At 41.1% G+C, this 23,641-nt stretch overlaps 1 protein-coding gene across 3 annotated transcripts in view; it reads right to left on the bottom strand.

Annotated features, from left to right (window-relative positions):
- Positions 1-23,641, bottom strand: part of GRM1 (glutamate metabotropic receptor 1) — a 188,197-nt gene that overhangs the window by 10,829 nt on the left and 153,727 nt on the right. The window contains exons 7-9 of one of the 3 annotated variants that reach the window (XM_062573715.1): positions 17,166-18,096; positions 1,691-1,729; positions 566-626 (exon numbers count right to left, since the gene is read on the bottom strand). In XM_062573715.1, the coding sequence (XP_062429699.1) occupies positions 566-626; positions 1,691-1,729; positions 17,166-18,096 (1,031 nt within the window). Of the gene's footprint in view, positions 1-565; positions 627-1,690; positions 1,730-17,165; positions 18,097-23,641 lie in introns of those variants that run through there. The other 2 variants (XM_062573716.1, XM_062573714.1) reach the window with 2 other exon arrangements.

The following is a 23,641-nucleotide window of genomic DNA, read 5'->3' as shown; positions in this document are numbered from 1 at the left end:
TGACTCAGACCCTGCAGTTTTAATTTGCATGAGCCTGCTTGTGATTTCCTTGTTCTGTAAATCCCATCAAACCGGCATTTTCCATGTTCCCTCTGCTGGCTCTGCAGCAGCAGTTCACTAACAAGAGCAGTTAGCAAGAACTGTGCACAGCAAAGGTGTCTTGCCATGAGATAGCCGCTAAATTGTTGTTTATAGCACGTAGGATAATGTCATCTCCATGTAAAACTGCAAAAACAGAAAAAATGGTGGCTAAATGGAAAAAGAAGATAAAATTAGTACAAAAAGGATGTATTTTCAAAATTGTAAGCATTTCAAAATAAAAGTGAAGGCTTTTTTAAAAAATAAAAGCTGTAAAAAAAACTGTTCAGTGTCCTCTTAGATCAGGACAGTCAGGTTAAAGCATTGTGTGAAACAGGGAACATAAGCAAATTTCCCATCTTTGATGGCATGCACCACATTTGTCCCGTCATTAGACATGATAAACCAATGAGAAAGAGAAAGCAAGGGGTAAAACCACTCTTTGTCATGCAGCTTCTCTTACACATTCACTGCAGTGTGGGATTTTTCAAAGCTGCACATGTGCCGACGGACACTGGCTGGTGGGCGAGAATTCTGGCTGCCTCTTCCTGAAGATGGAAAAGAAAAAGATACCCAGTGAGTGGTTATACACATGTGCACACATGGTGGCTAGACCACTCAATAGGGTGCCTGTCCCTCATCTGCTTCTAACTTTCTCTGCAGTCTTCCCAAGCTTTTTTCCTCTTGTTCATTGCATCAGTCACCACTTCCATAGTGGTTTCCCCTTTGTCCCAGCATGGTAATGTTTAAAATAGGTTCTCATGATTTTGTCCCTACTTTCTCTGCTGAACCCTGATGTACTCCTATGCCAGATGGCAAGGGCTGCTGTGCATTTAGCTGTCAGTGGGAATTCTCCCCTGGCATTCTCAGTGCGGGGTGAAATGTTGAAAAAGGAGCATCTGCCTTTCACATCTTATCTAACAACACTACCAAAAGTTTTTGCTTGTAAAGCTTTTAATATACACTGAGATTCTGCTTTTTCTCTGTGACTCTTATTCACATAATCTGCTTTTCTAAATGTTTTGTTTTTTCAACGCAGGCTGTGGCTGCATAATCACTATGGTTTGTTATTTCACTACATGTGCTTCTTTCTTCTCATTGACACATTGGCCTTATTGAGGTAGACACAAAATGAAGGGTCTCCTAGACACTTTTTCCTGCAATGGTAATTCCAAAAGGGATTGCAGATTGTAATTTTGAGCCATTAGTATAAAAGAATTTCTAATTTATTTTCTCCTCTACCTTAACCTGGAAAGTGGAAGCAAGCTGCTGTTTGCCTTCCTCAGTAAAAATAAAAATATACACACATATGTGCGTGCTTTGACAAAAATCTCAGTATTTTTGCACATGGAATGTATCAGTGAATTTCTGCAAAAAAAGTTGTCATTGCATTGCAAATAAAACGCAAATCGAAATTCAGCATTTCTCCCAATCAAACAATCATAATACATGCTTGCCAGACTTCTGTTTACCTCAAAACAACAGATTTATGGATGGTATGTACATGTACTACATACTGAGTAAAACTGCTAATGAGCCAAAAAAGCCATTCTTCTCACCATGTAGTAATGAACAGGAGCACAGAGTGATGTACACAGAAATACAAGCATACTCATTTTGGAGATGTGGATGCCTTGAGCTAATTTGTGAACTATTGTAAATAGAGCACAAATAAGACACATCATTACTGAACAATTTTGTAAACCTACCCACTTTGAAGCCTCTAGAATAATTACATTCCTTACCAGGAGTAATGAGATGTCTGAGATTTGATGATTTAAAGGTGATCATGATTAGGAACTTAGCTACCATGACCACTCTTACACCCTATTAAACTTACAGAGATTATAAAGCTTCCAGTTAAACAGAACATGCAACATTTCTACAGATCTTCAGTTTTCTTCATTTACTGACAGAGCAAAAACTTTCTCCTTTTTGTGAAAATTGTGAGAATTGTGTCTTATTCCTGTTTGCTAAAAATCAGAAATTAGTCATTTATTCAGTCACAGGAGCTAATTTCACAAAACGAGTAGCAATGTGCAGTCAATTATCTGAGACAAAAATCCAGCTGTAAGTATATTTCACACATGCATGAGTGCTGTATGCACAACAGAGGGCACACAGCCACAGAGGGCCTTGGCTGGAGACACTGAAAAAGGCAGAAAACTTTCCTTTCAGAGTACCACCTAGATCCCTGTTCTTTGTGAGACGACAAGCTTTACCAGCTCTAGTCTCTCTACAAACTGCAGTTTGCTTTTTAAAACGTATCCTGTGTTTCCTTCTCTGTCTTTCTTCTTATTCAGATATATCTGCGCAGTGACCTCACAACATTTTGCTCTCCAGGCTCTGGGCATCTGTGGTGCTTGTTATGAATCCCTCCAACATGAAAGGAAGAAATAAGCCTCCTTTCTAGACACTCCAAAATGCATCCCAATGTGTTCCAAAAACAGTGAGCTCTTTTCTCACTGTGGCTGCAGTTGCATTCCTCAGCCAAAATCAAACACAGATGTTACATGTACTGTAACATGCAGCCTCCTAGCTGCCCCATTAGGGTTGCATTCTGCCATTAAAATACTTCACCAAAGCAGTAGCTTGTCTTTTAGCCAAAGTCAAGGGGCATCTCCATAAGGTGACATACAGCATGCACACTGTTGAAATTAGCTCTGAGTCTCAGGGCTCAGGCTTCAGCAGAATTTGGATTTGGATTTACAGTGAAATTTGGATCTGTAATGTTACAGGAAATGTAGTGCATGTGTTGATTATACCTCAGTGAATTATTTTGCAATTATCAAATCATTGTCAATTGCATAAATAATAATAAAAACTTTTGCTGCATTAAATGTGAAGCTTTCTTTTAGGTTTGCTTTGTCTTACTGATAGCATGTGGTAATACTACAGAGCTCTGCTTTGAGATTGGTGCCTGGATCTCCCTATTTTTAATTATGATAATATTTTCTCTCTTCCCCCCAGCCTTGCAGGCAATGATGGCAATTCACACACGTTTTTTCTGGTTAACCGAAAATCAGATAGTCTGCCCATCTTTACAATACCATCATTAAAGGGTCATTTTTGGAGCAGCCTTCTCAAAGATATGGATAATTCCTGCTGAGTCGATGACACTTATTTGTGTCCTGAGCCCAGAGAAGTGGACTTTCCATGCATTTGAATGAGGAGTTGGCATACCATAATGAAGGTATCTGAGCTGCTTTTTAATGAACCCCTGGGTGCAAGTAACACAGACTCTGTCAGAAGAACAAGTGTGGTAATGCAGAGGGTCCCTGAAGGATGTGGATTAATTGCTTAACTTTATGTTCTTTGAAGCAGAAAAATGTTCCTAGTCAGCTGGTCAGAACTCAGACTAGGTAACAGGTCTGATGAAATCTGCAGCAAATAACATAAAGGGTCTGAGGGAAGAGTCACTCTTGCCACTATTTCTTTTCTTAAGTGTAAATGAATCATCCCATGAGGCAAACAGCTGTGTCAGGACTGTAGGAAAGTGTAAATTGCTATCCGTAATGTTTTATGTCTGAACAGCTATGAAACTAGAGACATTCGCCTACTGCTCTGGAATTACTCTCTCTGCTCATCCAGACTCCCCAAACAGACACAAATTGAATGAACCTGTCTGGCATCCAAAATAACCGAAGTGCAGGACATTGTGTTACCTAACATCTGAACCCACAGTCAGAGAACCTTCTCACTAGATGTTGTCCAAACCCTGAGAAAGACTTCCACATTCCTCATAATCAAAAACATAAAGAAAAGCATACCCGCAGATTTTGTACAATTGAATTTGAAACCTCTGAGCATCAATAACATCAGGAAGATAGCAAAATGGGAAGGGAATTCGAGAGAAGCAATGATAACATCACGCTGATACTTACAGTGGCATGATAGCCCTGAGTCATCCCTAGTATCTAATAATTTTTATATAATCTTAGATTTAACATGGGAGGGGAGAAGCTTTGTGACACCTTACCCTTTGCGGCCCACCAGCATCCCACACAGCAGTTACTTCCCACACCAGCATTCAAACCAACTGCCTTCTCCACTCCCATAAGATGAGTTAGCAACAATGCAAGATTTCTGGACCACTTTTCATTTCTTTAACTCTCCAACAGTCTACAAGGTGATTGGGGAGGTAAGCATTCATCGCACGTCACAGAATCAGGTTGGTAATGTCCTCAAATGTGCTCAAGAAACATGCCCCAAATACACTCTAAATCTAGCATCTTCCCAAGCAGAAGTGTGTTCGTTTTCTCATGTTTATGTCCTTGAGAGTTCAGGCTTTATGTATGGCTATCATGGCTCAATCAAAAGACATAAATATAAAAAGAAGCAAGCTCATACCCTCCTCCTGTAGGATTTGGAACTGAATTTCAATACCTCTTGTACAGAGCCAGGATCGTAGAGATCTCTGCAATATATTTCATTAAACTGGCTGATGAAGCCGGGAATATAGACAAGTTTTCAGAGCAAATATTCATTTTAAAATACAAGCCCTTAGTTTCAAGCTAAGTGTAGCTTAGAATAATTGCTCAGAATTTTAACTTAATTATGCTAATCAATTAGGCAGTCGCAATTTTTTGAGAGGAAAAAAATATGAACAGCTGTAGAGCAAAGAGAGCTGTGAGCAGGAGGGAGTTTTTTTGCCCTGGCGGGGCAGGGGAAGGCGTGCAGGTTATTACCACCTGGGGAAGAGTGAGGAGTAAGAGGGACTTTGCAGTGCACCCTCTCTAAGCATGGGCATCTACTGGGGAAGATAGAAGGGTCACACTCTGTGAGGAGGCTACAGTCCTAGCAGGATACCCAGAAAGTCTTGTCCACTGAGCAGCCCCACAGAGACACAGCTAAGGCTGCTCTTCCCACGACCTCAGGCCAGTATTAGCCCGCCGCGTGCGGAAGGCAGCGCCCCTGCCCTCCCCTGGCTGCTCCTGCCTGCCTCTGCGCAGCCCCGGGGTGCCCGCACAAGCGCTTGTGCAACTGCTCAGTGAACTGGCAGGGAGTGACACGGGCAACTGATCCGAGTCAAAGCAAAGCTGGAAAGCGAGAAAGCGAGAAAGAGAGAAAAAGAGAAAGAAAGAAGTTAGTTTTGACTAGGACCAGTTCCCTGCTCCTGCGTGTGCATGGCCACCCAGCCACTTGTCCCTGCACAGCATGGGGTAAGGAAAGCTTTGGATGTCATTTCAGGCTTAGAGCGGCTTAAAGCATTTGCGGACTTACAGGCTATGATAGCTCCAAAGTAGCTGCAGGCAAAGCTCCTGGCTATCCAGGATAGTGGGGGAGAGGTAGCTAACTTGGATAAACCTAACAACTAAGAAACGCATAAAATGCATATAACTTGGGTTTCAGAGAAGAAGAGAAAGTAAAGGAGGAAGGACTACTGCCTGACTGTGGGGTACAGAGATCCCAGGGCTCATGCAGCACACACACATGTGAGCCCACGTTGTGCACACATGCGCCCAAGCTGGATTGCCCTGCACCACCGCTGGTTTACCTGTCATCTGGGGCCCTTCGAGCTGGTGCCGGCTCAGGCTCCAGGGGCGGGCTAGGACGTCCTAGTGTGGCCTGTGTGAAGCTGTTACAGGATGCAGCTTGGCATGGTTAACACACCCGCAGACATAATCTGCCCACTGGGTGTTTTTTTGCAGTCCTCTGTGCCACTGTAGCTGTGCTCTCAAGCATAGCCTCTGCTCAGTCCAGAGTCTGCTCTAAGGAGATAAAAACCCTCTATTGGGGCTTGCTCAGACCCTGGGGTTTGCTTTTTTGTTTGTGTGTTTATCGGTTGGGTGTTTTGCTGCTGGGCTTCTGGCTGGCTGATTGGTTTGGGGGGGTTGGGATGCAGGAAAATGGGCAGTGTGGAGTGTTTTAAGTTCAGTAAGTTCCAGTTTCCGAACACTCCTTGATCTGGAAATCTAATGCTTGTAAGACAGCCAAAATAGGCTGAACTGAACCATCTGAAATGACCTAGCTTGTGCCGTGGAAAGAAACAGTCAGAAGAGAATGTAAAGAAAACAACATTTTCTATGGCTATAAAGGGAAAGACTAACACGAGCTTTAAGTAAGAAAGGAAAGAATGTTTGACGTTCCTAGCTTTAACACACTAAAGATTACTAAAGATTAATAGTTTGCAAACACAGTGCTAGGAAGAGAGAAGACAGTCATATTAGCTAGAAGGTGACTGGTGGATGGGCTTCTGAGTCTCTGGGGATACATTGGAATGATTAGGGTAAAATGGCAAAAAAAAAAAAAAAAAAAAAAAAAAGAAGAAGAATCACAAAGTAGAGAAGGAGCAACAGTTTTAGAAGAGAGTACTGAAGCAGTATACAAGAAACTGTAAATTGTTTATAATTCAGTAGTAAGAAACCAGGAGTTTTTAGTTTTCAGTGGGCTTTAAAGCAACAAACAGTGTGATTATTTCTAGCCTGCACAATTGTTTGCTGCTTATAGTGAAAATGGCTTTTAACCTTTGCTTGTCAAGTGTGGGAGGCTGAATGCCAGAGCACACATATGCTTTGAAGAATCAGCTAACTTGTATTTCAAAATTAAGTATTCTTTAAGAACTGTAAAGTAGAGACAGATATTCTGTTGATAGAATATACTTTGCTTTCCTCTTCAGCCCACTTAAGTCGGTTTTTAGAGTCCTTTGACAAAGCAGAGAAAATAACCTGTTTTCGTTAGCCATAATTATTATTGACTCTTTGACAGTGGAAGTCTTCTATGTGGATATTAAATTTGTCATAATATCTATTCTGTAAGAATTCTGGAAGCCCCTAAGAAAGATCTGGTAGTGCTGATATCACTCATTCAGGGTCCTTCAGGCACAAAGCTACTAATCAGGAGAACACAGGACAACATGGTCAGATCTCTGCTCTGGGTGTGAATGGTACTCAATTCAACTGGGAAAGATCAAATGCTTTATCAGAAGACAGGTTAAAAAAAATCAACTCATATTAGCTGGAAAAGTACCAAAGGCAAGTAGGAAGTGATGATGGAGGTTTTAGAATTCTTCACTTTATCCTCTACTTACTCTCAAATCACCATAGACAAAAATATAGAGAACAAAGAAAGCTGATCCATCACAAACATCAGTAAGAGACACTTAGCAAAGACTGCATCCAGATATTCAGCTGAGCAGTGTGCCAGAAATTGTCCTCTGCTTTGCCACGCATCATACCCAGCACTACCTTCTACATCTTCTTCTGTGTCCTGAGAAAGTTTAATGAAAACTCTAGAGTGACATTAAATGCAGGGAAAGGTAGAGCAGGTTCTTGTAAATAAATGTGCCTGAATTTTTGAGTATTTTAATAAAAAATGAGCTTCTGGTGGTGCGAGGGTAGTGTGCTGTGTCCTGTCCAAATTACAATTTGGCTGATGATAGCAAGGCACAACTGTGAGCAGGTTGCGATCTCACAAAGGCTGGTGCAATAGGCAGTGGTTGATGTTATTGGGGCATATGTAGGCTAAGATTGTTTGGCTTTTGTTTCCAGAGTTCCCATTTTCAAAAAATATTGCCTGATCTGGGATCACAGATAGTGAGGGGAGGTGACCTATGCTGCCACTTGTAAGAAATTGTTCAAAAAACTTCCTAGGATAGGAAAGAGCCTTGGAGAACATCACTGACTTGAACTAATGATACAAGTTGCTGTGTGCCATGATGACAGCAGCCATTATCTTCACAAATTTGCTTGAAACATTACCAACCACCAAACCAATGAGTGGGTCTCCTCGCAGAGCAAACAAAGCATATGCTCTAATGTCATCCACCGAGGGCTTAAAGATATTTTGTTAGTGAGACATAGAGCAATGCAAGACTGAGACTAATGCTGTGTGATCAGGATAAAACCCTGCTCAGAAGATTAATTTCCTACAGTATCGAAAACCATACATGTCTGGCCAGGGAACTCTACAGTTCATTAGCAGAGATGGACCATCCTCTCTCACTGGGGGATTTGCCTGCGAATTACAAAGGCTTGCCAAAACCCAGGCTCCCCGTCACTATGTGCCCACAGCATCTGCAGTTTTGCTTGCAGCGTGTTGTTATGTGGGGCATCCCGGAGCAAAGGGGATCGCTCACCACAGGCAGGTATGAGTTCCCTGGATGAGTCAGAACAAGCCTTTTCACAGCAGCAGAAGAGGTGAAGTCAAAGAGTGCTGTCCCGCTCTTGTGTTCTTATGTGCCCATATTTCCCTGAGCATGCAAAGGGAATAAACAAATAAGCAATAGTCCTGAATTTCACACTAGTAACTTTTTAATAAATTGCTAGGATTAATTAAGAATGTTTCAAAAACTACATCTTAATTTTAGAAAAAAAAAACCAACCTTGACTAACCTATATATAAATATGTATATATAATATATATATGAATAGTCCTTGTATTGTTTTATAGCCTTATCCTTATCTAGAAAATATCATAGATGCAAATGATATCCCTCAGTATCTGCTCTTATGTTTTTCTCTAAATTAGCTCAAAGATGTATGAAATCACAATGTGGCTTGGAGATCCCCATAGAATAAACACTTGCAGAATATCTTTTGTGTTTATTCTAGTAAATATTTGTGCACGAATTGTCATGTGTTCATGAAATGTCACAGCTCTACTTGCTTCTGCTGAGAGGAGGTGAATAACCGAAGCAGAGGGCTGAAACATCACACCTCTGAGGAGAGGGAGGAAAAAAAATGCAGTCTTGACTTCAAAATCGTAAAGTAGCCTCTATGCGACTTTGCATTTTAGTTCTTTATTCTGTTTCCATTTTAAACTCTGACGTAAATAAAGAAATGTCTATAAGGTTTTTTTAAATGATGTTTCAGACCTCCCCAGCCTGAATTATATTGTTTAAGTATGTGCTTATGAGAGTTGGAGTCTGACTTCTACAAGTAAAATAGGGAAATATCCAGGCGTTTAGATACTTATCAGGAGGCAACCTTCAACACCTTTTTATTTACCTGATACTCTTAACAGAAGAAAATTCCTTGCTTTTTTTTTATCAGAGAAAGACTTCTAACTGAAACAACATGAGATTATGGCGCTAGACAGATAAGCATCATCTGCTTATACCTACATGTGAAAGCAAATGTTTGTATCACTCACTACTGAGCTGGTGTATTTTATAGCATCCTAACTGGATTGTTATGACTGCATTTCAGAATGAAAATGCAATAAATAATAAATACAAATACAGAAATACAAGGAAATGTAATAAGTGATCCAGTCAAGCAAGAAATTGAATTACAACTGGCATTCTTATTCCTGTGTTTTATGCCAGAAAAGATGCTAACCTTCCTCAGGCTTTCAGCAGTGCTGAGTTTGCTTCCTTTGAGGCAGGAAACAGAGGCAGTGATACATAATTGTAGAGCTCCCCTCTGATATGATTGTCTCTGCATCACTGTGTTTAAGTACTGAGATTCATTATGTAAAGCTGCCTGATGCTACAGCAATGCCTGTAAGTAAGAGAAAATGTTGTGATTCAGTATCTTGAGAGTAGCAAAAGGAGAGAAGGAAGCAGGAAGTTAACTTCTCCAGGACTCCTTTGGTAAGCAGCAGGCTGCATTTAAAGAGACCGTTCCACGGTTTTATTTTCTGTCAAACTGCCCTGGGAGAACAGAGCTACGAATACCTCTGAAGAGAAAGTGGTAAAGCTTCCAGGGACTGGGAGCTTCTGAGAAAGGGAGAAAATTATATAAAATCTTGCACAGCAGCTCTTTCACCTGAAGGGACCGTCCATAAAGAAAAAAGCTTCTGATGGGTGACAAAGTCTGGATGGGAGCCTGCGGTACAGGTACCGTGCCCCATAAACTAACTCAAAATCATTCAGATTGTGTTTGAGATGATTTTGTCCCCACTGCTCTTACTGGGAGTCTACTCCAGAAGCTCAATTCTTTTCTATTTTCTTTCTCTTTAATATAGTCTTGATCAGCCACTGTTTGGTCAAAGATGGAAACCCAGAAGAATAAACCTAAATGCTCAAACCTCTTGTGTTGCATGTAAGCTTGTACTTAATAGCAATAGTCACAGTGACATTGGACATCTGACCCTACGTTCCTTCTTTTCAGCTTGTCTTGGGAGTGACATATAATTGGTTATGCATGTGCTGAGCCTCCCTTCAGCTGCGGTGATTTCTAAGGAAATGTTACAGCCCTGCCCTTTATTTCCTTTTAGAAAGAAAAAGTAAAGAAAGAGTAAATTCTTTATCTCTAGATTGCTTGTATTACATATATACCGCACCTATATTGCACATATATGCACAGACACACAATTTGTTATATAATTTGCTATATAAGAACTAGTTTTGTCGATGTTTATTTCACTCTATTTCATGTATAGTTTGCACATCGGTTTCAGAAATTTGCCATGCATGGTTTTTAAATAAATATGATTTTTAGTATTTGTTTACATCACAAGGAAAAATGGAACTGTGGAAATAACATAAGAAATATTTCAGAAGTATTTATCACCTATGGATGCATGGGATAGAGCTATATTAAATTTATTAAAATAAATGCAAATTATAGGCTACAGAGGACAATATTAGATACAATTACATAGCTCAGATTTAATGAACAAAGCTTTAGCAGAGCTAGAGAAGATTGCTACTGGATTATTAAGATTCAGACTCCCTTATTCTGTGTTTCTTTCCGTATTTTTCACTTCAATTTTAAGAGTCCCTTTGGAAATATCTAGCTATCTTCTGGGAGTTTTAAATATTCACTTAAATCAATACACTGACAAGGACTGAACATCTTGACTGAGTTTGTTAGATATTCTTATTTGAAATTCAAATCACATACACAAAGGAACTGGGTAAGAGCTGTTACCTGCCACAGAGCTATGTGTCCACAAAATCATTAATGGTTTAAGCCCAGCAATAGCCCAGCACAGCTAGCAAATGTGCCAACTGCTGAGAGAGAGATGCTTGGGATTAAAACCTTCAATTATCCTTGTGAGTGTATGAGATGCTTTCTCAAAAATTACTGCACTCTCAGAAAAAGGTGAAGGCCTATCCTTGGCAGAGAAACTCCAGGGAGGGCTGCATCAAGCAGGGGCGGGGGAAGGAGTCAGATCGGGCAGGTGTGCAACCTATCTTCCTGCTTAAAACTGTGGCACTAGTTAATTTAAATCAAAGCTGACCCATATCCAGCTGTACTGTGGAAATCTCTTCTCTCTCTCTCTTTCTTTCCTTCCTTCCTTCCTTCCTTCTTTCTTTCTTTCCTTCTTTCTTTTCCCCCTTTTAACCTTCATGTTACTTCCCATTTGCAGGACCTCTGTGGTGTTCCAAAACTCTATTCCTTAGTACATTGTACCCCTTTGGTAAGCCTTAGTGGGATGGCTGTGCAGGCTCAACATATTTAAAGGGCTTCTTGAAAGTACCTTGGAATTTAGTATTTTTCAAGGTGTGTAACTGTTGAAATAAAGGGCTGCCTTATTGTGTGTGCAGTACTACTACAGAAGTTTACCCATTGCATCAATTTTCTAAATTACAAAGCAAGCCAGCCTACCATTTCCTATTAGATGAAATGATTTGTCCCTGTACTGGTTTGGCAATGCTGTAAGAAAATAAAACTACACCAAGCAGTAATCTGTGCAAAAAATTATTTAAAGATAACTCTCATATGCTGCAGGCTAGGTGACACGATTCAGGACAAGAGAAAATACTTAAATATATTGTAGACTTTTCAGATTGATCTCATATTCTAAAGCACAGGAATGCAGTTAAACAATATACAGATACAACAGTGATCAGTTGTTATTAATCCTCCTTGACACTTTCCACTACATCCTAATTTCAGATGTTTTGATACATTTCAGCCAGGCAGAGTGAAACATTCCCACTGTGGTGGTACTGAGTTAAGGGGTTTTTTTTGTTTGTTTGTTTGGTCTTACATACTTTAGCCTGAAGAGGCCAAGGACAAAAGCTATTGTTTTACTTACATTAAATATTTTTTTTCAATTTTTGCTCACAGCTCTCTCCTCTCTGCCTTTATACCTCCAAACTGTTAACTAGAGGTAGCCCATTGACTGCATGGAATACTAACTTGAAAAAGGAAGAGAGAATACTCCTGAACATCTTCTCCTGTCATGAAGCACTCAAGTTAGATCAAACAAGAGACTCTAAAAGATTTGCATTTGTATGACTGCAATTGAACATGCTGAACATTTGCTCCCTGTTTCTGGAAGCTGCAACTTTTGCCATGCTGTGCTGTGCATTTGTCTCCTCCCACAAAAACAGTGAAACAAAATGTCCTGCCTTCTGGATGCACTAATGCTAAGACGCTCACTGCTTGGCTGGGGGAGGCTTTGAAAGAAAGGAGTGAGGTGAAGAGCTCAAAGGCCTTCATGGACTGTGAGCTGCCAGGTGAAATGATCCTCACAGAAACATGGCATATCAGTGCAGCTTCCTCATGATGAAATGGCAATCCCAGAAACTCAGTTTAAAGAGAAAGAATAATTGAGGTACACCTTGAGACACTTTTATAGCTGGCAAGACCAAAGAACAGATTTTTTTTTAAGCCCTGGTAAGGGAGCAGACACATGTTACTAGAGGTAACTGAGAAACCCAATTCCCAGCTAAAGAATTTGTTTTGGCATCCAATACAGGAGAAAGGATGAAAAACAAGAGCAGGCTCCTTTAAAAGAAGCCGTAGAGAGTGTACCAGGGGATATTGGATTACCCTGCCATTTTTGGAATAAAATAAAGTCATTTTGAGTGACCCTTAGCCCAGGTGTCTATGAGATTCATTGCCTAGAGTAGACATCTGGGAAAGTAGCCTAGAGGCATGAACTGCCAAAACATATTGAAAAGATAAATAAAAAGTTCCTATTTGGAAATATTTAAATTTAACATCCATTTCTAAGTGCAAACTACTGGAGAAAGAATAACTGGATGCAAATACCTTAAAATTAGAAGGTGGTACGCAAGTAGTCAAGCATTAAGGTGGCATCCTGGCCACAGAGTGAGTCTTGCGAGTTGGCCTTCCCATCAACATACATTTTGCCACACAATTTGCTTGTTTATTCTGATTGAAAATTTTCTGATTCAGATTGCTTCCTGGGGGAACTACATCCCTGGAGAGAGTGGGAAGCAGTTACGTTATGGATAGAGGGAGAGCACATCAGAATGAGAGCCACACAGAGCAGGCCTGCATCCTTCCCAAGCCCTCTCTCTGCTCTATCTGTCCTTGCTATCTTACACACAATTTACAGAAGCTTTACTCTTCAAGCTGATTGACCCTTATAGTCCACAGTAACGTTCAAGGTCAAGAACTAGTCTAATGATCACAGCAAGAACCACATCTGAAAGCTGCCATCTCATGTCTGGAAAAAGATGGAAAAAGGCCCTCCTAAAAACTGCTGCTATACCAGCATCCTTTAACAGCTAGGATCTCATAATGTCACCAAACAACAAATTCTACCAATAAATGGCCCTACACAGCTTCAATAACAGCAGCAATCTCTCCTGATGGAGCTGTTCCACTTTTTATAAATATTTAAATATTCATTTGACAAGACAGAGAGACTGACTCAGTACTGAAGACACTCATGAGGGATCGCTCAGACCCAGATTCAAGTTCTCACACAAAATAATACAGAGCATTTCTCTAGGGTTTACAGCAGGATTTTTTTTCCTCTGTGCCAGGACAGATTGCTGGTCAAGAACAGAGAGAAAGCAGAAGACTTGCCTTGGAACAGTGCATAGTCCAGTTTTAGGGCATTCACCTGGGATGTGAAGGAAATGCCCTTAGCCTAAGTGGATGCCCTAACCACCATCCTAGTGGCTGTCGGCGTAAAGTTGCCTCACACATTCCCAACTCCTTCATCCCTCCAAGGCAGAGCAAGAGAGAAACATCCTCCTGATTTTGAGAGGCCAGAATTTTCTGGTGGAAAATACATTCCACTGGAAAGTTCTCAGCCACTTCTATTTAAAACTGTAATGTCAGTATTTGCTCACAGGTTAACTCAACCAAGTAGGAGGGAGCTCAAACCTTCATGATTTTACACTGTACCTTCAGAGTGCAACAGCTCAGTAAAGGCAGCATTGCTTTAAGTGAAGACCAATGTTACCAAACAATTTATTTTCATCAGAACTCTTAATTCCGTTGTGACAGACATTTTTCTGGAAGATTTTCTGGCCTCTGTATCAGCACTAAATGTAGCTGACAGCTATGTTAACAGACTTCCCTGGTTAATTCTTCTGCTTTAGTTTAGAAAGAAGAAGGAAAGAGCTGGTTGTCTTGTTCTACTCCCAAAGCTCTACTGGTTAAACTAACAGCACAACACTGTGCACGAGCACTTTCACAAGGCTTATATAAGTTTGACTTGCCCTTGTAGACTAGGTACTATTTTTAAAGCTAACTCAGTTTAACTCTGTATCTGCACATCAATTTATATTAAATGGATGTCACTTTTTTGTTTAGGCAAAGTAATTAGAATTGACTCAACTAATAGCAGAGAGGTTCAATGCAGACAGGGAAAGAGAGATGAAAATTGGAAAGCAGAAAAAGCAAAACAAGCTGGGGAGAAAAGAGATAACAAGTAAAGGAATAGAAAGTTGTTGGAAGAAAACTAGAAAAGGCAACTTTTGAGTGAAATATAGCTTGCTACTTGCAGATGGAAAAATGTGGCCATAGGGAGGAAAGAAGCAGAGTAAGATTCTCTGGGATCTGAATTACTGAAGAAAATCTCCCCCCTCCAAACCCCTAGATTTTGATAGGAAATAAACAGAGTTGAAAACCTGACTCGAGGTCTTTTCTCTGGGCGTTAAGCAAGTTTTAATATTTTCAAGTCATGTTTCAAGAAGGACTTGAACACACATTTGAGTTAGATAGGAGCTCCAGAAAAATCTGCATTTTCCTTCTTGCATTGCTCAGCGAGTCCCAGTTCTTAATCTATGCAGGTGCAATGTCCTCACGAGCTTTGCAATGGACCCTGCTAGGAACTACAATACCCTCCAAAACCCTGAAATGACCTTTGGTGCTGTCTTGTGACTTTATTTCCAAAGCTGTCAGCTTGTGCACTGCACTGTTTGCAGTCCTTCGTGTCCACGTATGGCGAGGTTTGCTGCGTTCCGCTCCTTCCCCATAAGCAAGCCTAGGCTGCGGCCGCGTCCCTGCTGGTTTACACGAAGAACATAGCAGTAACTGCACCAGAGCATTCAGTCAGAGGTTGGGATTTTGCTGTGTGAAAGATCTGGAGGCTTGACCTGAGACAAAATGCAGAATGTGTATTAACTAGGTATCGAACATTTAGTTCAGAAGAGCACCTTAAAACTCTGTGGAGCCTTTCTCCTTCATACCTCTCACACCAATGGAGCAGAGAGGAATTAAATGTCCCTAAAGGCTTATTAAAATTTTGTAACAAACAAATTGCTGAGAAGTTTACTGAAGCTTTGCTGTTCTTACAAGGTGACAATGCAAAAGGGGAAGCTGGGCTTTTTAACAAGAAGAAATACCTCGTACTGCGAATTGTGTTCAGAATATATTGCACTTGTGTTCAATATATGCATCTTTTAGAACATAGTTTCTTTTTCTGAGGGTGGAAGAACAATGAACACAACAATGAATTAGCTGCTGATTTGCTCATGATGTTAAATGAGCAGTATATATACCCAATAGTCCTTTTTTTTTGCCAAATATCATCTCAAAAGTACTAACACTGTTAGCCAGAGACTATGCAGCAGAGACATCACACCATTTTCTTACAGATGTGTAAGACCCCAATCAACTTTCGCAGAATCAGGGCAAGCCAGATCAACCCTTATCTTCCTATTTGCAGGGAAAACGGGCTCATGGACTAGAGGTTTTTGGCCATCCACCACGACCGGTAGCCCACCCCTCTGCAAGAGGGGCTCCTCGAACCTCTGTCACTACCAGCTTGCTTGGTGTCTAGCTCAGCAGCTGGGGAAGTCTTGTTGCTGTCGCTGCAGCTGACCCAACCGTGTACTTGTATTACCTATGCCTCCATTCCTTCTCTTCTCAGCCCCTGTCTGGCAACAAAATAAAAAAGTATTGAGGTAGCATAAAGATAAATTTGATCACAGCATGAGTTTTCTATGGTATGGCCTTTATCCTTTTCCCTTCTGTCTCTAGGATATAGGAAAATTGTTCTTGTGCAAACTGAATTGAAATTAATACAGGGGACTCAGATAAACCTACAAAGCTTTCAGTGCAGACAGAGGGAGGGAAATCAACTGGACTTTGATTCTGTGAAGAAGCTCAGAAAGGTGGATTTCAGTGGTTCTTATTTCCTTCAAACATTTTGGTAGTGTTTTTTTTTTTTTTTTTTTTTTTTTTTTTTGTAACAGTAATCTAAGCTCATATCTAGCCCTGTGGTACTTCTTTAAAGATTAACAAAACAGTAAGAAAATAAAGAATGCCAGTGTTCAGACAGCTGCTCACAGGGAGATGTTTGAAGTAACAGTTCCCTCTCCCCTTCTGCTGCAGCTTAGTTGTTTTTAATTTTCAGCAAGGAGAATGACAGGCTCAATAGGTATGGGTGCAAGTCCATCTTCAGCCACTTGGCCTCTCAAACTTTTCACACCAATACTGCATTTGGGAACATGGACTTCTCAAGTTTACACTTCTGATGACTAAAAGTCTTGCTCAGGATCCTGCATATTAAATAGAGCACAGGGAGAGTATGAAGGGTGCTTTCGAATGACAGTTATGAAGAGTGTCACAAAACACTACCTGACAAACTGCGTTCGGCCCCTTGCTTTCACACACAGACCCCAGGGGCCTTGGACAGATACATGTGATTTACAGCCACTCAGACACAAATTTCTAGTCCCTTCCCAGAAGGCTACATTTGCACCTCAGTTTGGACAGTAATGCAGAGCAACCGCACATGGGGGTGTGAGCCCCCAGTCACACGCACGGGGAGATGAGAGAAGCTGAAAATGGAGCTTGGCTCCTCTGCCACTGCCTGACCTGTGCCAGAGGTAGAGGGAGGATCCTTTCGACGTTTTCTGCTACACATGAGATGAAAAAATGTTACATACCTTACTACTCAGCAAACTACGGTTGATCAAGAAAGGATGGCAGAAAGAGGGACATTTACAGATAGATGTGTACCTGTGGTTAATCACTTACTTTGGATTTCCAGCCCCCGGTTTCTTTCTCCGGAATATGTTGAGGAAAGTGTTGGACTTGCAAGGTGCCTTGCCGTCCCCGACATGCATACGCACCACGTCTGAGGTGGTGAAGGCACTGCGGACGTTCCTCTCGGGCTTGGCTATGATGATGTACATCTTGGGAGTGAACATGCACCCCAGGGCCACCGTCACGCTCAGGCTCACTGCGAAACAGGTGGTGATGATCTTGTAGTTGCTCCCAAAATAAATAGGCACAAAGGCCAGCCAGATGATACAAGTGGTGTACATGGTGAAGGCAATGTACTTGGCCTCATTGAAGTTGGCAGGCACATTGCGAGTCTTGAAGGCATAGTATGTGCAGCTCATGATAAGGAGTCCATTGTAGCCCACAGGAGCCACGACGCCTAAGTTGCTGGTGTTGCAGATAAGGTAAACTTCCTTAATACTGGGGTAGGAGAGGATGGGCATCGGGGGCTCCAGGATGATCAGCGTGACCACTAGTGTCAGCTGCACACTGATCAAAATGGAGGCAATGACCACCTGGGCCCACGCGCTCATGAAGCGAGGCTTGCGAGTACAGATCTTCTTTTTACTGCCCGCCAGGATGCGGGCAATGCGGTTGGTTTTGGTCACGAGAGCAGAATAGCACATGGCAGAGGAGAGGCCCACCAGAAGGCGCTGGAGGTAGCAGGACGTGGTGGTGGGTTTAGCTATAAGGGTGAAAGGACAGATGTAACCCAGAAAGATGCCAGCAAGGATTATGTAGCAGAGCTCCCGACTGGAGGATTTGACAACAGGGGTGTCCCTGTAGAGCACAAAGATAAGGGTGACAAACATGGTGACCAGGATCCCCAGGCAGGAAAAGACCACAGCCACAATAGACTCTATATTGCTCCACTGGAGATACTTTACAGGGATGGGTTCACAGCCTGCAGTGTACAGAAAAGAAACAGAGTGTTAGAAAGGTATCTGCTCAAAGGAAGAATACTTTTTCTGGCTTTCAAAATAATCCAAACATTTGCTTATGCCTCTGTGGTATGGATTATTAAAACCATTTTACAAATGAGTGAACTGCAGCATGGAAAGGTTTAAATGAATTATTTTCAGCCATTAATTTTTGGGTGTCCCAAATATTTGCTCATATTGCCATAAAGGAAAATGAAGTTTGCAAATTTTCTTCTAATTTTTGTCTGGGAGACCTGCTGACAAGCCTAGCATATCAAAGGCAAAAGTCGGAACAGAATCCAGATAAATTCAGCATCTTCTCTTAGTTTCAGCAAGAAAGGGATTGTTACCAGCTGCTACAAGTCAGAATGGGCAGTTCAAACTAACTTACTTTAATCTTTAATAAAATCAGCATAATTTGACCCACTGCATTTTTCTAACAGTGATTTTATAAGAAAAAAGACTGATTAGAGATCTGTTATTGACATAAATATATAACAAAAATCCAAAGGCATAATGGAATTACAGGATAAATACTGTATCTTCGTGTTATATTTCTGCATTTTTATTTCTTTCGCAGTATCTTATCTTCACTTTGTCAAATGAAAGGGCAAAGGGCTCACTGTTTTTCCTCTGTACTCCTTTTGCCATCTCCACTAAATAACATGATTCAAATCGTGTGGAAAAGTCAAACCCACAAAATATACATGTTTTTAAAAAATAACTGTAAAAGCATTCCTGTACTGCTAGTACAGCCATGCAAATGTAGGTGACAATGAGAGATGGTACTTAACTGGCACAGCTCTCTCCCAAACTCAGGTTAAAGGAGTATTTATAGCTACTTCTCTCAGTGGGCTGGAGATATAATATAAGCATAAAATTACATAGCAAATAAAATCTTCTGTGTTAATAGGATGTTAAGGTTGTGAAGTCAAATTACTCAGAACATTCGTTCTGATATTTCCTGATTTCTGTTGTTGGTTTAATGCCAAGGCATTTTTAATGTGTTTCTGGGTATTTTTTTGAGGTTTAAAAGAAAATCAGAATGAATGACAGAAGAGTGCCTCCACAGGTCATTGGCAAAGCTGGGACCTTTGGAGGCATGGCTCAGGCTCATGCTGGGGGCCAGTGGAGTGAGCAAGAGCAGCAGGAGCTTGGCAGCCTCTGCCTGGCTCCAGGCACCAGCCATGTTCAGAGATGCTCTGGTCCAGCGCCAAGGGAGAGAGCGCTCGATAATAGCCACTCTCAGTGGTTAGTCCTCTCTACCCACACCCTGCAGCCCTGCACTAGATCCCCAGCCTAGCTCCTATCCCATGCTAAGTATCCATCTTCTACTCTGAACTCTGTCCTCCTCCAGTTTCTCTTGGACCCAGCTCACCTTTCAGCTGCATGTGCCTTTCCCCCACCTCTCAGGCATCTGCCCTCCGAATCCTTCACCCTCCCCATTTCTGTGCCCCCTCCAGTTCAGGCTTTTTTCTTGACCTGGTCATCTCTCCACCCAGCTGTCCTCACTACAACCACTGCTGGCCTTGCTGTTCATATGCTGGATTGGCTGTTCTTTATCTCTGCCTATCAGTGAGTTTGTTAGAAGGGCTTCTTTTTACCCTCGTTCTTTCTTTTTTTTTTATCTTTTAGTTTTGCTGTTAAATCTTAGCAAGGGCCCTGACATGTTGATGATCAGCTCCTTTCTCCTCAGTATAGACTATATCTGCAGAGATCAACCTGTATGAACTAAGAGCTTATGATGCCTAGAATTTTGCTCAGTTTAGATGCATCTTCCACAGGATGAAAAAAATCACCAAGTGATACCTCTACCAAAATGTAAAGCCCTTGCTTCCAAATACAGGAGAAGTAGGAAGAGGTGTGGATCAAGGTTGAGCAAACACAGTTTAGCAGTAACCTCCTTGTGAGAAACAGAAAATAATGTTTTTGTTGAAATTAAAAAAATCAGCCTGAGGCAGAGTCCTGACATGGAAAATTTCTGCCCAAACTTTTAATGTCTGCCAACGTCACATGAAATGCAAGAATGCCTTATAATTCTGTACTCTCACTCCCGGAGGGTACTGGGCAGACTTAATGACAGGTAATGCTGTTTATCACCTGTAACTTCAAAAACAATAGAAATGATACTGTATGCAACCGGAGGTGTTATTTTATAAAGAAAAGCAGTTCTATTTCGTGCAGTGTGGTCTATTCAAGACTCGGATGGGGAGGGAGAACAATCTTTCTAATCAGTATTTTTATGGTGAAACGTAACTGAGGAAAAAGCTTTTTGCTAGAACTAGGCTCCTCTGGCCATGGGCCACAGCAGCCCTGAGCTGGATTCAGCTCCTGTTCTGATTCAACAGCCAGCTAATGGTCAGGAGCTGCTGCTCTTTGATTAATACCCACAGAGCTCTTTTTGTTTAAGCAAGAAGCCACTCTGTGAATGCTGGAAGGGTTAAGTTTTAGTTTGTACTTTAAGCTTAGCAACATCAAGCCGTATTCTTATCTTCCATGTTAAATGATATGTTCAGAGCCTTAGCTGTGATTCAGTGTGGTAGTTAAACCTTTATCATTTACTTTAAGTTTATTCTGTGCAAGATTTTAGAAACTTGTTAAGTTAAATCAGTGCAATTCCTGTGCACAAGCAAGCTACATACATCACAAACATTGCAAAAAAACCTGCCTGCACTGCTTTTATGAGCAGAAGGTTGTTGGCTGTCAGCACCTGTGAAGGTGGGTCATTTCCCAGCTAGGGGAAAGTGTGCTGAGGAAGCTTGCTGAGGTAGGGGGAGGATACCTAGGAAATCAGGTACTTACAGGTTAAAAAAAAAAAAAAAAGAAAAAAGAAAAAGAAAAGAAAAGAAAAGAAAAGAAAGAAAAAAGAAAGGAATTAGTAGAAAAAGTTTCAGTTAAAAGTTGCTAGTAAAAAGCTGCTTGGTAGGTTTTATCTACTATTTTCTCTGCAGTTTCAGAGTGAACCATTTCCCAGAGCAGAAGGCTAATAGATTTTTAAAACAATATTCATACTGCAAGGCCAGTAAGACACTCCAGGATGTTTTCTGAGGTCATTAACACATCCCAGATAACTGATGGCCCCAAACCTCTATGATTCATTTCATAATAGTGCTATAAAACTTCCTGTCCTACCTTGTTTTACTGCTTATTTAAGATGAAGAAAACCGAGCTTACTAGCTTGACATTCATTCTTCTTCTACAGCCTCTGATACTATAAAAGACATCTCTTCTTCTTGGCACGAGGCCTCAGGATACTGGTTTTAGTGAATATTTCTCAGGTCAGGTGGAATGGATGTTTTATATCATTTACGGTGAAAAAAATCCTTTATGCCTGCTGACTTATACTTCACTAAACACATATACAAGGGAAGCAATCTAGAAATATTTTACATTTAAAAATAAGATTAAAATGTCAGAAGAAGACCACAAAGCAACAGAGACCAGTATCAAAAGAGAGAATGATTATCTTGAGAAGCATGTTTTAGGGAGTGGGATTAGTATGCACTCTGCATTTCTTAAAGGGACTAAGGATTTTAGACCCTCCGTTTGTGTAGGAAATGGGACTAGAACTATAATCATTTTTAGCATTTAAGATTTAAGGCAAAGGGAAAAACAATCTGGAATGTGCGATGTTAACGTCTGTGTCTAGATGCTATGGTGACTGGCAGGGTATAAATACAACATACAAAACGAAGCTCTAAAAACATATTTGATGGGAGAAATGCTGGCAAGGTAAAAGATTTTCGAATTAAGTGGCACACATGATGACTCCAGTAAAGACCAAGAGTCAAAATTTATCTAGATCAATTTCTCTTCACCAAAGGTGAGGATGCTCTCAGCTTCCCTCCACAACTTTGCACTTTTTGCAATTCAAGAAAATGACACAGAGATTAAAAAAGATTTTCTTCCTCAATCGGACAAGACAGAGATGCTGTGCAGGAGCAGAATGCTATTTTGGCATTTTCTAGGAAATCAGTGGATGGTTGCACTGTCATTTGATGTCACTGTGATTTTAAAACAGCAGCATCCCAGTCTCCTTGCTGAGATGAAACACAAATCAGCAGGTCACTTACTGATTTCATTAAAAGTTAATAGATTGCAACATGCCCCTGAGATTTTTTGCCAGCACTGATGCTTTCCTCAACTCCTTTCAGCAGTGCCTGTCATTTTGACATGCTCCCTTTTGAGCTATTTTTGGGCAGCTGGTAGCACTGAACCATATTCGCTCAAGTGCACATTGATCTCTCACTATGTTCTTGTTCTGCTTTATTGATTAAAAAGAAGTCCCAGTTTTCTTCTCTGAATAGGAGATACAAACAATTCTGTGAGCCTCCAAGACTAACAGAGCCTGGTTCTCCATGAATATCTGTTTTGTTGTAGTTAGTAGACTTTTGTGCTCTAAGAGGTGGGGGTTGAATTAAACTTTTCCAGTGGTCAGGACATCTATAAAGGGTGACACAAATTTTCTGATGTCTAGTCATACAAGACCTTTTTCCAAAACTGGAACTATTAGAAGGCATTTTTTTTTTAGGATCTCCTCTTCCTACAACTCATTTTTATGAAACTTGCAGGAACTGAACAATCAATGAGATCTCTGAATCCTGGCCAATGTCATTAAAATAAGTTCATCTGCACATCATGGGGGGGGGGGGGGGACGGACGGACGGACGGACAGTGTGTTGGGGGCAGAGGTATAGGATTTAGGCAGACACACATATATCTGAGATGTGACCATAACTTATTTTTTGTAGAAAACCAAGGTAGATAATGGGCCAAGTTTCCCCATTTATTGCAACTGGAGCTGGAGAAAGCAGAAGAAATGTCCACCTTTCCCTCCCCAAAGAAATCCTTCTCAAACCTCCCGTGACTTCACTGACTAGCTTAACAGTATCTCTTGGATCCATCTAACCAAGGATCATGTACTTTGCCTATGTGTTCAGTGCTGCAGGGAAGTCAAGATGTCAGCCGATTATATAAAGACAAGGATGTGACAAGCTGCACAGCTGATCTTCAGCTAGGCGATCGGACTGTTTCTCTGACAAGAATGGTTAGGGCAGAGGTGCCAGCAGTCTTTTGCAGCAAGGGAAAGCAAACAGCAAGGTCAAGGTGGCACTTCTCAACATATTAAATCTATTTTCTTGAGATAACATTACAAAGCCCAGAGAAGGGGCGGAGAAAGTGTTTTTAACCCATGGTTTGGTGCTGACAAGGACTAGGTTTGTCCTTGACAGGTATAGAATAACTGAGAAGGGTGCCATAATGTACAGCCATGCAAAGCATGTCCACAGAAGAGAAAAATTTCAACCGTGTCGCTCCTTTCCACCAGCCTTTCCTGGGATTTTCTTGCTACTTTCCTTGGTGGGTTCAGTGGGAATGATCTCAATGCTAAAATGAAGCCTGGCAATCAGTTACTGAATGCCCAGAAATCCCAAACAAAGTATTCAATTATCTATTGCATAGTAGGATGAGCAAAGAGAGCATTAAGGCAATCTCTCAATGGTGCACTGGGCTTCTGTGATAGCAATCACT

This window comes from Rhea pennata, chromosome 3, assembly GCF_028389875.1.
Source record: "Rhea pennata isolate bPtePen1 chromosome 3, bPtePen1.pri, whole genome shotgun sequence".
NCBI lineage: Eukaryota > Metazoa > Chordata > Aves > Rheiformes > Rheidae > Rhea > Rhea pennata.
This window is presented reverse-complemented; position numbering and strand designations above follow the sequence as displayed.